This window comes from Ruditapes philippinarum, unplaced genomic scaffold, assembly GCF_026571515.1.
Source record: "Ruditapes philippinarum isolate M1 unplaced genomic scaffold, ASM2657151v2 ctg3111_1_1_1_1, whole genome shotgun sequence".
Taxonomy (NCBI): domain Eukaryota; kingdom Metazoa; phylum Mollusca; class Bivalvia; order Venerida; family Veneridae; genus Ruditapes; species Ruditapes philippinarum.
In genome coordinates, this window is record NW_026860451.1 from 176,636 (window position 1) to 194,300 (window position 17,665).

At 31.7% G+C, this 17,665-nt stretch overlaps 2 protein-coding genes across 3 annotated transcripts; one reads left to right on the forward strand and one right to left on the reverse strand.

Moving 5' to 3' along the window:
• Nucleotides 1–1,479: 1,479 nt before the first annotated feature.
• LOC132760113 (uncharacterized) lies at nucleotides 1,480–5,937 on the reverse strand. Its single transcript, XM_060752010.1, has 4 exons — nucleotides 5,785–5,937; nucleotides 4,773–4,976; nucleotides 3,740–3,813; nucleotides 1,480–2,939 (listed from the first exon to the last, which is right to left on the reverse strand). The coding sequence occupies exons 2-4, from the start codon at nucleotides 4,967–4,969 to the stop codon at nucleotides 2,629–2,631; spliced, it is 582 nt and encodes a 193-aa protein (XP_060607993.1). The 5' UTR covers nucleotides 4,970–4,976; nucleotides 5,785–5,937; the 3' UTR covers nucleotides 1,480–2,628.
• On the forward strand, nucleotides 5,820–14,246 carry LOC132760109 (uncharacterized). 2 transcript variants are annotated; one of them, XM_060752006.1, is made up of 9 exons: nucleotides 5,820–5,942; nucleotides 6,944–7,087; nucleotides 7,387–7,470; nucleotides 8,207–8,286; nucleotides 9,029–9,082; nucleotides 9,801–9,893; nucleotides 10,977–11,083; nucleotides 11,746–11,926; nucleotides 12,845–14,246. In XM_060752006.1, the coding sequence occupies exons 1-9, from the start codon at nucleotides 5,928–5,930 to the stop codon at nucleotides 12,906–12,908; spliced, it is 822 nt and encodes a 273-aa protein (XP_060607989.1). In that variant the 5' UTR covers nucleotides 5,820–5,927; the 3' UTR covers nucleotides 12,909–14,246. The 2 variants fall into 2 exon arrangements, with proteins under 2 accessions (XP_060607989.1, XP_060607990.1); XM_060752007.1 differs by having other exon boundaries at nucleotides 10,977–11,074; nucleotides 12,845–14,245.
• The last annotated feature ends 3,419 nt before the right edge of the window (nucleotides 14,247–17,665 follow it).

The window sequence follows — 17,665 nt, forward strand, 5'->3', positions numbered from 1 at the left end:
TAGTTCCTGCCTATGTTAATGTACGTTTTTGCCTTGTGTGAATGTTCATATTCAACTTAAATTGTTGTATTACATACATATAGGTTCTAAGTCTTTGGTTTATGCTTAAAAAAGAGAAATTAATTGATTTGGTATATTGAGTTGTTAATTTTTGTGAGAATTTCCCTGATTCCATTCTTGAATTGTTTCTTTAATGTAAACCTAGCTTATCCACAGGTAGAATGTCAGTATATACAAGTAAAATAAAATCTTGGTTATAATTGCATCTATGATATTGTCTTTCTTTGAAATATCTTTTGTGTATAAGGCTGACTACAAGGCTGACTACAATTCCATATAGTTTCTTGATCAGCAAGACAAATGACTCCATGTTTGAGATAAAATGGCACAGAGAAATTCAAACCAACGACCTCTGGATTACAAACCAAATGCTCTCCCTATAATGAGCTAAATGGCATATCAAGTGAAAGGTCAAGGATACAGGGACAATTCAATATTTGTAGACCAAAATTATATTAAAGATAATAACAAGAGCTGTCAATAGGACAGCATGCTCACTTATTCTCAGTTCTTGATAGTTAAACATAAGCCTGGATAATGTCAAAAAGGGCCATAATTCTGTTAAAAATCCATTATCCAAAATGAGAGTTCTGAGCTTTGGAAAAAGGGGCATAAATATTCTTAAAGCAAATCAGAGTTATGGGACTTATGCCAATCATTTAAGATCAATCAAAGAGAATAAGCATGTAAAGTTTCAATCCATTCCCTCCAGTAGTAAAGGAGATGCCAACTTAAATGCAAAAACTTACTCAAGAAATATGTTGAAATATATAAATGGGAGATAGCAACAGTCTTCACGATTATCTGGCCTGAAGAATGCATTCCAATTTTTATTATGAACAAGTTTTAATTGAGTACCACTCAAGCCGGTGCTAGGGGGTGTGAGGGATGTTGCACGTATTCATTATCCCTCATGTACAGACTCAATCACACCGAGTCTGCAATTCTCTTGTAATTTTGTTGTGATTAATGCTTCAGAGGGATCACTTTGTTTCCAGATTTTTAAATATTAAAAGTGAAAAAGCTAGCAAGCTTTCGATAAATTAACATTTTCTAAAAGGTTAACCAGTCTCAGCAAAACAATAGGGCTAAACTTTCCAGATTACAGGAATATCTTCCCTTGTGATATGGTATCACATGTTGCTAGTGAACAAAATGGTGTGACAGGTAGCACACATCAAGGTGCATCCTCATATCGTCACCTTAGTGCAGTATTGGGTTATTATGTGTATTTGTTCCATGTAGTCATACAGTGTTACAGTTTAATAAGTTTACCCCTGTTGATTGACAAAGCTGATAATGATCAACATTTTCAAAACTTATAACTTAAAGTTACGTTCATTGGTCTTTTGAATTTTTCTCCTCAGTGTTGGTTCATAAGTCATAAAAATAATGTAAGAATGATAAAACACATACACATTCTAGTAAGTTATCTTCAAGTTTAATCCAAATAAAATATAAGCTATAAGTACATAAATAAGGGTCACAACATCATCAATCTGACTTAAGTTTAGATATTCTTATGTTTACATGTAGATCTGACAGTGACGATAAGGGGTCACCTTCTTGTGACCTTGCAATCATCCAATCAGTGACCCCTTTTGTGGATCGGTTCTATTTTCAACCATTGAGAAACCAGAAACGTGAACCTGATTTTCACAATATTAAAATATTGATTACAGATGAACAAAAATGGCAATGCCCATACTTTTTAAATAAATTACCTAGAATCAACGCTAAGCTACCAAAAATAATATAACATAATGTAGAATAATTATATTTCTAAGGCAAAATTGATGACTTGACTGACTTTACTGATGACATAAAATAATTCTCCGTAAGGTTTGCTAAAAATAACTGTGTCGGAAAAGCAAAATCACCTAGTTACTTTTGATCAGATCTACAAACGATATATTTTAGTCGGAGCGCAACATTATATGAATAAAACCTGAATTCAATCACAATAGAAAATAAGAAACCTAAGTACATGTTAGTTGTTGACATAAGTTAATGGTTCTACAAGTGCTTGCTTGTGCCTTAACATACCACAGGTCACCGAAGGTCCTCTGCAACATGGCCGAAAATTTATCATGTGACGTAAACAATGTTGATGTGATTAACAACAAAAGTGAAAATTCCTACTACCAATGACATTATTGTTAATAAAAATATTAGAAAACGAATACTTTTAAATTGTGTAAAAGAAATTTGTTAGAAATTTTCAAAATCTGTAAATATCATCATAGTGTTTTTATATCTTTATGGTCATTTTTCAAATAAGATAATTGATTTAACAAAGAGTGTCTCTATTTCATTACTCACATAATGAAAAGTTAACTAACAAAATAATCCATTGCTACTGACTATTGTGTTCAGCAATAATTTTACACTGTAGCTATATATATATATACTAGTACTTGCTTTCATGGAAATTACAATCAACATCATTCTTCCAATTTAGATACCAAACTCTCATACCAGGAGTCAATATCCAAAAAACAAACATGACAGCTTAAAAATATTATTATATCTTTCTATTCATTTAGCATAATATAATGGTTGCTGACATCAACTTATTTCCCAAGGTTTCTTTGGACTTTGTATATCACATGGCGTAGGATCCATATTAAGTGGCTCAATATTCAAGTCATCTGTGTCCGGTAGCTTCATGCCACTCTGAATCATTTCAATAAGTTCAATAAAGTTAGCCGGATGCTTGGCTATAACATTTTCCTCTGTTTGTTCTGAATTGGAACACTTTATTTCTTTATTTATATCGTTCACAATCTTCGTGTTTTTATTTTCAAGTTCGTTCTGGCTTTTTTCCTCTTTGCTGGCATTGTCTGTATAAACTGTTTGATCAGCAGAAAGTAATTCTTCTGAAAGTTAAAGAAAAACAGTGTAAAACAATGTAGAAGGACACCAGTCTTACAGGGAGCGTTCTTATACTGAAATTCCGGATACAAAATAATTCAACATAGTGATAATTTTCACCACACTGAGTGAAAAAAGATTACAAAGGCTTTAAGCAATTCAGCATACTTAACCATTGTTATTGTTTGCTAGTTAAACAACATTCACAAACTTTCTTATAAAGTTCAAAAATGAAGAACATTTCAGTAACAATCCATGCTAGAGTTATGAGTCTTCAATAGCCACCTACTATAATGATCCCAAACAAATGTTTGAAGTTTGATATGAATACTTTCAGTAGTAAATAATATATGAAATTGCAAACAAAGCTGTTACTCAGTGTTAATGCCAATGTTGATGCCAAGTAGGATGACAAAATATTTATGAATAGTTAAGTTGGAAGTTTTTCTGGTTTTAACCCTTATCTTTACACATTTATTTGGCCGCATCTCGACATTCAATCCACCTAACTGACTTCCCTGGAAACAGTAATTGCAAATTTCTAAGCAAGTAACTGACTACTTATCCCACACAACTTCAGCAGTGAAAGACAAATGACAGCGATACTCAATGTTCGTGTTTGCCTTGGATATCCATACCTGAAGAACATTTTACTGCTAAAGGCATTCTCCAAACTCAAAATCTTACTACCTTATTGATTAAGGAGCAAGAAATAAGAAGTGAACATTGGGTATGAGGCTTGACTGGATAATGCTGTTGACTGTGCACTCAATTGGCCATAAATTGAAAAGATAAACCATCTTACCTAGATTTGGAATTTCCTTGCTATTTTCGCTTAACCACTTTTGATATCCCATCAAATCTACTGGTGAAACTTCTCTGTAATAAATGATCAAGAAATTACTTGACATAATACATTAAACACCATCAATGATGTAAAAAATTTCAGATTCAGGCAAAAAAAGGTACACTCAAGTTAAATGACTATAATATTAAGCTTCCATTCAATATGCCATCTGGGCCTTTACTAGGGGTGTCATGATTTATAGAAAAAATGTTAAACATTTAAACAATAACTTAATAACTGTGTTAAATGTCTAACCGACCCTACTAAAAGAATTCTTTGATTTTTAACATTCACTATTTATTGATATAAAGATAGCATATTTTGTTGTACTCAACACCGATTACAAAACATATTATATTATGGAGTAAATGTTTCCAGTAGGACCATATCATAAAGATAAGATAGCATTCAATTGGTAAAAATAGATTTAAAAGCAAAATGTCATATCTTGACATAAAGGAACAAATTAATGTAATGTTTACAATCAATCTAAAATTTCTGAGGTTTTCAGCTAACCCTGGTTATCGTTTATTGAAATGTCTAACTGATTTTAGGCTAAAAACCAACTGAACCTATGTGAACAGATAAACATGACACCTCATATGACCTGGAACCAAACCAAAGGTAGAGGTCAATGATGGGTATCAGCCAATAAAATTTAATGTAGGTGCTAGACAATAATTATTATGCTTTTTATTAGAGTCACACCGACACTGTCGTTCCAGCTTTACTGGTGGAGGAATACCTTAGGTTATCCTTTGTGCATTTTTTCAGGCATAATTGGGCACCTGAGTGTAACCACTGACCTTCCATAAGCTAGACATATAGTTTCCTCACATGAAATAATCTAAGTCCCCTAACCAGATTCAAATCCATACCGGTGAGAGGCAAAAGACTTGAAGTCAATGACCTTAACCACCCAGCCACCGATGAGAAACTTATCTTAATGTAAGGAATGCTTTATTAAACATTTGGGAAGCATATACAATACCTGGAATAAAAGAACACTTCTGCTCGGACCAGCGACTCATAAAGTTTCTGTTTTGGTATGACATCTCTGACCTTCTTCCAACCTTCAATAAACTTCTCATTGTCTTGGAAGTTGTAATCAAAGATACCATTAAATATTCTCTCCTCAAGAACTCCTGCATCAGCAGATTCTTCTATTTTCAGACTCTCTGCCTCCATCTCATCTCTAAAATATAAATAGAAAAAAAAAACTTTTTGACAACAAATTTTTAATTCAAATGCAGAATAATTTGCTGCAGTAGCACTGAATGTGATATTATTTGTCAAAAATTTAGCAAAATATAAAGATTGTAGAATTTTTACTTCCTAAATCACTATAATTATATTACTGTACATATTGCCAAAATGCAACAGTTAATTGGCCAATGCATAACTTTTTGGAAACTATACCAGGATACCAATATACAATAATATAAAGCTTTTGAGAAATATAATTAAATGAAAGCATTTCTGGGGCTTAAAGGTTCAGTGAATTATTATTATTCTTTGTTAAAATATGTACATTGTATTTATAATGGACACTGACTGTATGTACATGTCATGTACATCCCCGTGAGGGGTTTGACTTTAACAGAAGATACATGTACTGTAGATAGATAACACAAAGAAGTGCTCATTCAAAATTCCTTTTCTACACAATCATGTACATGATGAACTGGCATCACTTATGCATTTGATGTTGTAAATGACACCTACAGAAAATATTGGCCAATTAGTCTTAGTCAACACTGTATATTAAACAACATCATATGTGTGAAAACTGGCTGACAATTTAGAACGTTTGCCTGACCTTTACCTATTTACTATCTGTGATAATCTGATAAAAATTTTAAAAGACAAAACTGCTAAAGAAAGATACCATTATGTCTGTGGTTTCCTGCTTAGCATTTTTGTTATTGAAAATATGTTACGACATATTATCATAAAAAACACTTAGTTTAATCGAATAAGTAGTAATTAATACAGAATGTTACCTTTCAACAATGTTTACTTTCACTCCTGTTACTATTTTTAGAAACGGGAAAACCACTTTGCTCGAAGTCGCCCGAGATGTTCCGATTGTCAACCGGTGCAAACATAAATTAGTCCGTTCCCGATTATGTAAACAATTAAACAGATGACCATCTTTACAGTAATTTTAATTTAATTTATTATTTAAAATAAGACATGAATATCTGATAATTGAATGCACACCTGAATATCATTCCACCTGTGATACGCATTTATCGTGACAACTTTTTTTCTGTTAGATTTTGTTTGTAGAAAAAGTACCTTGGTCACAAATTAGTACTGTACCACCCTCCCCACCCACAGGTGCTTGAAACAAACTTTTTAAAGTTTTATATGGGCTGTATACTATAATAAGATATCTTTATATACATATATAGACCGATCATGTAAAATATTTAATTATGTGACTAGCGCCTGTGTCCCCACCCCCTACCACATGTATTATGAAATGCCTGCCAGGATAAAAATCTCATATGGACTTGTTAATCTTTCAATTGCGAAAAAATCATTCATCATTTTTTGGGAAAATCTTTCTAATATCAAATGACAAAATAGGCAAAGGTGCAAACAATTGATCAGACTTCACATTAGTCCTGTATGTTGCTGTTATATATTTTTATTTCTTGGCAAATGCTTGACAATCACAAACTATAACAAGCCGACTGGATGATCTTGGTCTGCACTGGACATAAGTTATGGGTCCAGCAGGATGAGAGTCAATATGAAATTAGGCAAAGCCTTTGAACGGGGAAGTCGGTTAAAAAAATCATTCATATTTCCGTTTTAAATGTGTCATCCATTATTTCATGCACTGCTTCCGTTTTCGCCCGAACACTTGACGATTATTATTAATCCAAAAAGTTGCGATTGTCCGTTATCGGAATATCTCGCATATTATCATAGAGTTACATTGAAAATGGCGTCGCCCGACTATAACTGACACTGAAAATTTCATTGATAGGTGTATAATTCTATATATTTTTTAATTGTTTTTCTTATTTGATTTCCTTTTAAATATACACATGTAGTCTATAGCCGGGCAAGCCAAAGCCCCGGGCCTGCTTTGCGGACTCAGCCTTTGACTTCCCCGTAATATTTAAGTTTGTTTTTCTTTTGTTGTAGGCTATACCATGGAAGCTGTACGAGGATGGCAGCACAAGGTTCTGGGTGCACTACGGTCTAGTGATATTGGGGTTTGTCCTTGCTGTCATTACAATCATTGCTCAATGGGCAAAACCAGCACCCTATGGCAAACATGAAGCAAATGTATGTTGTTGTTTTTTGTATCATAAAAAGGGCATAAGATAATAACACATGTATAATAAAAAAATATAATTAATAAGTGACTGGCATGGGCTAATAACCGTATATCCAACAGTGCAGACAATGATCAGATGGCCCAATATTCTGGTTGATCTTTAATTGTTTGCATTGGTTACATAGGTAAAATCAGTTGCAACCAGCAGGCAAAAAGTTGAAGCAGTAAAAGATTTTTTTCTTCTTATGTCATTGTTTATAAACTCTTTATGATATTTAATATGGTTGAAAATTTAAATATATTTCAGGATGCAAACTGGGGACCTATGATACATCAAAGACTTGGGCATATATTTTCTGATGCTTTGCCTGGAGTTCTAATGTTTTTATTGGTAAGTATAGCTGTTTCTAATGAGCAATATACATTTATTTATACACTAATGTATATATGATAGAATAAAATACAAAATGTTATGTAGGAATTTTAAAGATTGGCAGCTGTGGTCCATGGGGAGATTGATAGTAGGATTCTATTTATTTGCTTCTGTGACTGAGTGGTTTAGGAGACTTCAAACTGCTTTCCCCTCTCGAATGTGGGTTTGAATCAGGGACTTTGAAATCTTACATGTGAGGAAGCTTTACAGTAACAGAAGGTTGTTGGTTTTACTCAGATATCCTCTTGGCCTGAAATAATGCTTAAAACAGCTAATAAAATGCTAAATAAAACAGCCACCAGAAAAGGCGAAAAACTGACGACCCTATGACCTTTGAAATCCAACAAAAACAAACAAGCAGACTATTATTTAAGCCAATGGACAAGGTCTTCAAACTTTAAAACGCATGCATGACACATCATTTATACTTATTAAATTGTTCAATAGATACTTTTTTAACAATAAGTTATAATCAAATGTTTATTTAAAGCATGTTTTAAGTTCAAATACATAAGGCTTTGAAAGTGAATTTTGTCCATGGCAATATTTAAGATTGTAAGATCAATAAGTTGTAAAAATGTTATGTTACAGTATTTTTAATTATTAATCATGCATGACTAGAATAAGCAAAATTGTACTACTTCAGCATTGTCTGTCCCGTAATTTATATTTAAAAACACATTTTTGTTTGCAGGTTTTTTTCTTTTATGGAAGTAAAAGAGAACATACAAATTATATTTTCATGGCATTATGGCTTACACATTATGTCCACAGGTATGTATATAGTTTAAGATCAGAATGTAGAGCTGTTAATTTGGTAAAACTGTCTGAACATAATATGCATGTTATTTAAGTACAATGTTACTTTCATTTGTTGCACTCCCAGCTCCACGGCTTGGAATGAAAAAGGGTTTCTTTTGTTCTTTTGTTATCTTTTATCTAAGAAGGCCTTTTTTTATTCTCTTAATGCCCTGTAGGGTGTTTGGTTAATTTACTAACACTGAAGCACTTGCATTGCATTTTACTGCAATCTTCTCAAATGTCGCCAGGAATATTAGATTCTGTTTTGTTAGGAAACTAGCTAGTCTATAGATAGTTCCTGATTTTTTACAATATTTATCTGCCTTGACAAAAGTGGCAGCCATTTTAGGAGTCATAATTCTATAATTTTATATATAATCGACAAAATATAAGTAACAAGTTTAAGATGAATTGTCAAGTTCTTTTACATACATGTATGTGATATATTGACCAATTTCAAAAAATATTTCTCTCAGCTTAATGAATATGATAGAATTGTGAGAGATTTTTATCTGGCCATACACATAATATTATGATACAGTATAGTGGTAATGAAATGGTTAGTGGTTCCACTCAAGTGTCTGAGGTGAATCTTGAGTAATAAAGTTTGAAAGTTGTTTAAGACGTACCTTTACAAAAATAATACATTGGCAATAATGAAACATGATAGTTTGATCTTTGCATTTCTTGAGTTCTGTGTTATATGTATTTTCAGAGGAATTTTACATCCAATGTTGATGAGATATAGGAGTAAAAAAGTAGCTTTGGGGTATGTAATTTGATTAATTCATTATTTTCTTCTGAAAAGTTTTAACTTTTATCTCACATTTTCCTTCATTTCATTTACTAATATATTATCTAATTATCTAAAGTTAATTCTCTTTAATCCTTACTACACTAAATATCATAAATTCACTTGTCCATCTTTCAATCAGGAGTATTTTTTAGGAAAAATTTCAAAATATGTTGTGACTGAACAGGTAATAGAACAGACCATGATCAGATGGCTAAAATTTCAATGTCTTTGAAATGCAAAATGATAATGACAATGTTGATAATATCTGTCATGTGTTGTAGTACCCACCATGTGACGACTCTTCTGATCTGATTCTCAAATGGATGTTTTTTCCTTATTAGCACCCTTAATTTTCTGAAAAGATTTCTACATCAATGTTATTAAAATAATGATACTTGGCAGTTTATTAGAAATGGAAAGCATAAGTACAGGCAGGCATTGGTAACAATGCATGGAATAGATTTTGTTCACAAAAAGTTGCATGTCTATTAGTTTAAAGCAATGACATGTACAGGGAATATTCAGACAAAGAATTCAATAAAAAATATGGTGAAGTCTAGTGTGCAAAATGATATGTGATTTTCAACATGATTTTAAAAGAAAAAAGAAGATTTAATTTAACATCTGTATTTAAAATCCATGTCTAAACACTGGTGTCATCATTGCATTTATAATTTTATCTTTGTTTCAGAATAACGCTTGGAGGCTTTTTTCCAAACTGTCTTTTCCATTTCTTAAATGCAGATTTTGTTGGAAATGCAGATTTTGTAGAAAATTATTATTAGTAAGTATGGTTTTTTTGATTTTAAAGAAAAATTTACAAGTTACAGATTACTTCAGTTACATGAGAAATTTTTTGTATGTATTCAGACAAATTTGAGTCAGCAACATTGCATGAGTTTAAAGGAAAAACATAAACTAAATTAAGAATAAGAAATGATCACATTACAAACATTGCCAAATGTCTGTGGAAAAACATACATTTTTAAAGCTATGTACATTTAAAGTTAGGGCTGTTCTAGGCTGAGTGGTTAAGGTACTTGACTTCAAACTACTTGCTCCTCACCGCTGTGGGTGTGAAAAGGCTATCCAGCTAGCTTATGGACTGCTGGTGGTTCGTAACTTAGGTGCCTTTTAATGCCTGAAATATTGCATGGAAGGTCACCTGAGCTTCCTTGCTCAGTAAAGCTGAAAGGGTGCCATATAACCTATACTGTGTGAATGTGACATAAAAACCAACAAAAAAAAAAAAAAAAACAACAAACAAAAAATATGTAAAGTACTGTGCTAATTTGCATACAGACTGTAGCATCAACAACTGCATGCAGTTCTGAATCATTAAGATTAAGTTTGATGGACTTTGAATTGGACACATTTACTTTTAAGTATTAAAGATGCAAAAGTCATAAACAGTAAAATTATTCAGTGAAAGTAGGTCCTTTCTGTTGAAACAATTTTTTGGAAATATTAAACTGTGAACTGTGGTACCAATGAGACCACCCTATCTGTGGACCATTGGGCACCAGCCTATCAGATAACACAACTATTTAGACTTGTGACAGAGAAATTGAGACAGTTCTTGATAGGTGATGTCTGTAATGGATTTTTGGTAACAAAATATAAAACATACAGATTATAAGATGTATCAAACAGGTTTTTCCATATTATTGATTAGGCTATCCTTCAAAGCTCTATTATTAGAATTGCAAATATGTATAAAAACATTTTAATATTACAATAACACCCGTTTTGAAAGTCCATCTGAAAACTAAAATAAGTTTGTTTCATTTTATTTTTAAAGAAACAACTGGGCTCAATTGACCATTTTTTCTGTAATTATAACTATATGTTTTTATTGTATTTTCAGTGATCCTAGATTTATTATAGGGATCTTGCTATATGTGTTGGGCTACATTATAAATAGATGGGCAGATCATAAATTAAGATCACTTCGAGAAACAAAAGGTGAAGATGGTAAAGTTCATTTTAACCCCTTCTTTTTGGTTATAAAATACTTTGATTAAAGATGTACTTAGTATGAAAAGCACAGTATACCTCAGAAATCCATATTTTTTTAATTCTTTAGAAATTTCAAACATGTGTTTAGTATTTGTTTTAATAATGGATTAAGAACATGTTAGAAGTTTAACAACTGAAGAAAGTAGGCTTAACTTGCAGTATGTTTGTGTTAAGGTAGCAAAATTTAAACAAAGTAGTATATGTATTTTGACTTCCATACAAAATACTAATTCACTATACAAAGGTAGTTATACCAATTGTAATCAGAGCAAAAGAAGCAAAAGTTACAAATGATTATTTTATTTTTTTCAAAACTGTAACAAATTACCAAAAATTAAAAATTTGAGATATAGAAATGAAAGTATTCCTAAGGCATTATGGGCCTTTAAGTATTTGCATACATATTACCAACAATGAAAATGGCAGAATGACCTAAATATTATTTTGTTGAATATTGGACATTAACTACGCCCTCATGATATAATTCTATTTCCTCGCATCCAAACTCCAAAACAGTGATTTTAAAGGTTAACGTCATTGTTAGGGATATATTATTTCTTAATTCACTGTACTAAATGAACCAAAGAAAAGATGTACAATTATATCTAACTTTTTAGGTTGTACAGGATATTACATACCCTATGGTGGTCTGTTTGAACTGATCACATGTCCGAACTATTTTGGTGAGCTAGTTGAATGGCTAGGGTGGGCACTGGCTACATGGTCACTGGCTGGGCTAGTGTGGGCCCTGTTTTCTGCAGCAACATTTATACCACGATCATGGCATAATCATAACTGGTATGTTAGTTTGTATTAATGTTGATAGTACAAAAAAATGTTAGTTTAAATGTTTATGTGTTACAATATAATTATGTTAGTAGATTTATAAATGATTTATGGAACAAAAATATGTTAGTATAAAATTTATGTTGATATGTTATGTTTGTAGATTTATAGATAATTTATAGCACAAAACTATATTAGTATAAATGTTTGTGTGTTATAAATAATTCATAGAACACAAATACAATGTATGTATAAATGATTGTTATGTTTGATTTAAGTATAAATGACATTAAATGTGCCAGGTAATATCATGTGCCAGGTAATATCAATGTTAATGCAAGTGTTAAATGATGTCAGTATAATGATTATATTTTATGTTAGGCTATTTTTGTCTCTCAGTGTAGGTATAAATGTTTATACATGAATACAGTGCAAGCTTTATGGAATTTACAACTTTTAGCATACCTTGTGCTTGTTGAAGAATTTTTGACCAAAAAGCGATTTAATAGTCCACATTTGTTCTGTCTATCAAATAGATAAATGATTTGGATTTGTCAAAATATAGTCATGGGATAATAAAAAATTATCATGCAAAAACATTAAATATGATAACTAAAGGTTACAAACACTAATGAAACATTAACTACTGCCTAATTTTGTATTCATATTTCATATTAATTTTATGTTGTAGGTACATTTTTGTCACTTCAAAAGATATTTTTAGTGTGACATCATTTTTTGAGAGCAAAAAAAAACCCAAAATGGTAGCTGTCATACATGTTCATCCTTAAGAACAGCATAAAGAGTTTATGACAGAAAGAAATTCATGTTTGAAATGTAGACAATGTCAATGAATTAAATTATACACAATATACTTTGAACATTTGTAGTATATTTTGCAATTACGTAAGAAGTTTACTTTGTTTTCAGGTACAAACAACAATTTGAGCATTATCCTCCAAACAGAAAGGCCCTTATCCCATGGGTGTATTAACAGAGATTGGAGAAGTTTAACAGACTTTGATCAAAATTTTAACATTGAGTCGTGCTTAGAGTATTTTTCAAACAGTAACACTATTCCCTTTGCCGCAACTGCATTTATCTATGTGACTAGGCAGACCATGATCAGATGGCACACTCATGCCATCTGATCATGGTCTGCAGTGTTCACTTTTCAGTCAGTACTAATATTGAAACTTTGGTTATTCTCAAAAATTACATATAATTTGTCAAAACATGTTCCTTACTGTACTCTGTTAGTATCAGTTAATGATGTCTCTTTCTGTACTATGTTAATGACCATTTTTCCATATAATTTGGTGCTTTATCTTTATATAATAATATATTTTGAATGTTGTCTTATATATTTTAATTATCATCTTTGTTTAAGACCCCAGTGTTTTATGTCGTTATGAAAGTATATAATTTATTTTGTCAATAAAATGTTGCACCTGACCTACCTCAAACCACCTATTCTGTTTTGTCTAACTTTTAGGAATGCATGGACTACATACCCCAGATTTTCAAATTTTGATTTCTCGTTGAAGATCCAGTTTTACCATAAACCTAAATGTTAATGACATTGTTGAAGGCTTATGTCACAATACTGTTTCCTCGTGTTTTGCCATGAACTGAAATTGTTATAAAAACATTTTCACAGTCCAATTTTGTCCAGTTTTGCCATGAACCTTTTAAATATCCTTTATGGCTTAAGCTGAGATTGTTCAGAAGAAGCAATGTTTATATTTAATATTTGAATATCAATTCTAAACTGTATAGAGCATGGGCCAGTCTTCTAGCTATTTTTTGTGGTATAGCCAGAGACTGAATTCAGAACTGTATGTTACTATGAAGAGACAAATTTATTTCTTGTACGAGGATTCATTTTTAATGCTACATAATTTTAACTGACTCCAAACACCAGTGTTTGTTTTCACTTTATTGGGAAAGTAGTGCAATGAAGAAAATTAGGTGGGGGGGGGAGAAATGCATAACAGTCAACTCGTGAATTTTGAAATCTTTTGGGTGAAAAAGAGGATTTATTTTCATAACAGATCAATCTAAGGGGAAAACGGTTATTCTATTATTTATTTAATAAGACTGTTATTCAATAGTAACTTTTATGTGACTAATTTTATCACAAATTTTACATGACAGTAATTCTTCCAGGAGCTGTTATATGTCTCTAATTCTACCACAGACTGTATCTAGCTTGCTTGAAATCTTTGACAAGGAAAATACCATTTTAATACTTTTAAAATGCTCAAATTTTATTTGTGACTTAAATGTATGAGGTATATATTATAGTATATTATTGTTTTGTTATTAAAATTTATTTTCTGTAAAAAATTTGATAGTTTGGTTTTTTCTTTACCCTCTGCTGCAGGTTGTTTCGGACCTGTCTTGTCATGATTCTTGAATTGTCTCTCAGAAGTTGAAAAGATTTCATTATCAAAGTTATATGTTTCAGCAGGGAACCATTACTATCGAATCTAGTCAATAGAACATGGACCTTTCATTCTCTCTGCAAGATTTAAAGTAGGAATTTTAGAACTGAAATGCTTAAATTAATTGGCCAACAGCAGTTCAGATATGCAAATGTGAGAAGAATGTTCCAGCTTTAAACAAAGATACAAGTCTTCATTGCTTGCAGTCAAGAGTTTAACATAAACTGATGTCAAATTTACAGGCTGGTTCCAAAACAGCTCCAAGTAGCCTAGCATAGTCACAAACATCACTGACTGTAATTAATGTCCATGTGTACACACAAAAAATAACGAACAAGTAGGTTCAAGATATAATTATATTTCAATCTTAAATAAAAGCTATATGATTTATTCGTTGTAGCAAAAAGGAAATAAAATATAACAGTTAAAGTGGTTAATAGTGAAACAATTTATTCATTTACAGGAATATAGTATATACTAGTAAGTTGTCAATACATACAAAAAACTCCACAACTATTCCTACCATGATCAAATAATATTCTATTCATATAATTTAAGGTGTTAAAAAATCTACATTTTATTAGATCTCTGAAATTATCATTTGTTCCTTACATAGCATTAATCTTATATAGGTTTTAATGTTTAAAGAGAACAAAATAATTTGTAATGGCTACAACACAAACATAATGTAAGACTGGATCTCTAATGTATATGTTCATTAATTTTACATAAAAATAAAGTCATTTTAAATCAATTTAAAATTTGTAGAACACACATGTTTAGTAAAATTATCTGAGATTCAAAATTGAACAATTAAGCTACTAAGTGGACATGAAATAATTGCACATTAACGAGATCAAATATATATAATAATAGGCAAACACTGGCTTTGTAATATAATATTTTACATTCATAATACATGTATAACTTTGCAATCATAATATAAAATTAAGATTAGCCAAAATTGGCTTCATAAAATAATATTTTGCATTCACAATGTGATAGGCCAACACAGGCTTTGTTTTATAATAATAGCATTTCACAATACGAGATAGGCCAAAATTGACTTTGTGATACAAAAATTTGGCTTTCACAACAAAAAATACGTCAACATTAACTTTGTTATAAAATAATTGTCTTTCACAATACGTTATAGGCCAACATTGACTTTGTGATATAAAAATTTGGCTTTCACAACAAAAAGTACGTCAACATTAACTTTGTAATAAAACTAGAGGATGCTTTTGTAAAAAAGCGCATGTCTCCCCCACTGCAACGGTCGCTGTGACCTTGACCTTTGACCTACTGACCATTAAAACAATAGGGATCATTTGATTAATAAGACCAATCATCCTATGAAGTTTGAGGGTTGTAGGTCAAAAGGAACTCTAGTTATCATCCGGAAATGAGAAATTGACCAACGGTCACTGTGACCTTGACCTTTGACCTACTGACCCCAAAAACAATAGGGATCATCTGCTCTATAAGACCAATCATCCTATGAAGTTTGAGGGCTGTAGGTCAAAAGGAACTCTAGTTATCATCCGGAAACGAGAAATTGACCAACGGTCACTGTGACCTTGACCTTTGAACTACTGACCCCAAAAAACAATAGGGATCATCTGCTCAATAAGACCAATCATCCTATGAAGTTTGAGGTCTGTAGGTCTAAAGGAACTCTAGTTATCATCCGGAAACGAGAAATTGACCAACGGTCAGTGTGACCTTGACCTTTGACCTACTGACCCCAAAAACAATAGGGATCATCAGCTCTATAAGACCAATCATCCTATGAAGTTTGAGGGCTGTAGGTCAAAAGGAACTCTAGTTATCATCCGGAAACGAGAAATTGACCAACGGTCACTGTGACCTTGACCTTTGAACTACTGACCCCAAAAACAATAGGGATCATCAGCTCTATAAGACCAATCATCCTATGAAGTTTGAGGGCTGTAGGTCAAAAGGAACTCTAGTTATCATCCGGAAACGAGAAATTGACCAACGGTCACTGTGACCTTGACCTTTGAACTACTGACCCCAAAAACAATAGGGATCATCTGCTCAATAAGACCATTCATCCTATGAAGTTTGAGAGCTGTAGGTCAAAAGGAACTCTAGTTATCGTCCGGAAACGAAGAATGGACGGACGGACTGACGGACTGACGGACGGACTGAAGGACAGGGCAAAAACAATATGTCTCCCCCCGAGGTGGGGGAGACATAATAATTGTCTTTCACAATACGTTATAGGCCAACATTGACTTTGTGATATAAAAATTTGGCTTTCACAATAAAAAAGTACGTCAACATTAACTTTGTAATAAAATAAATGTCTTTCACAATACGTTATAGGCCAACATTGACTTTGTGATACAAAAATTTGGCTTTCACAACAAAAAGTACGTCCACATTAACTTTGTAATAAAATAATTGTCTTTCACAATACGTTATAGGCCAACATTGACTTTGTGATATAAAATTTTGGCTTTCACAATAAAAAATACGTCAACATTAACTTTGTAATAAAATAATTGTCTTTCACAATACGTTATAGGCCAACATTGACTTTGTGATATAAAAATTTGGCTTTCACAATAAAAAATACGTCAACATTAACTTTGTAATAAAGGAATTGGCTTTCACAATACATTATAGGCCAACATTGACTTTGTGATATAAAAATTTGGCTTTCACAATAAAAAATAGCGCAACATTAACTTTATAGTAAAACAGTACAATTTAGGGCAACACTAAATTTGAAAATTTGACTTTCATAATAAAAAAAAGGTCAACAATGACTTTGTAATAAATCAATTGGCTTCCAAAATAAGAGATAAGCCAACATTGATTTTGTGATATAAAAATTTGGCTTCCACAATAAAAAATAGCACAACATTAACTTTGTAATAAAATAATTGTCTTTCACAATACATTATAGGCCTACATTGACTTTGTGATATAAAAAATTTGGCTTTCACAATAAAAAATAGCACAACATTAACTTTGTAATTATACAGTACAATTTAGGCCAACACTATATTTGTGATACAAAAATTTGAAAATTTTACTTTCACAATAAAAAATAGGCCAAAATTGGCTTCCTAATACAACATTAATTTGGCTTGACAATACGAGAAAGGCCAACAATGACTGTGATATAAAAATTTGGCTTTCACAATAAAAAATAGGTCAACATTAACTTTGTAATAAAAGAATTGGCTTTCACAAAAAAAACGGGTAGGCCAACATTGACATTACTTCCTAAAATTTAGAAATTTGATGTAAAGTTCAAGGTCATTTATGA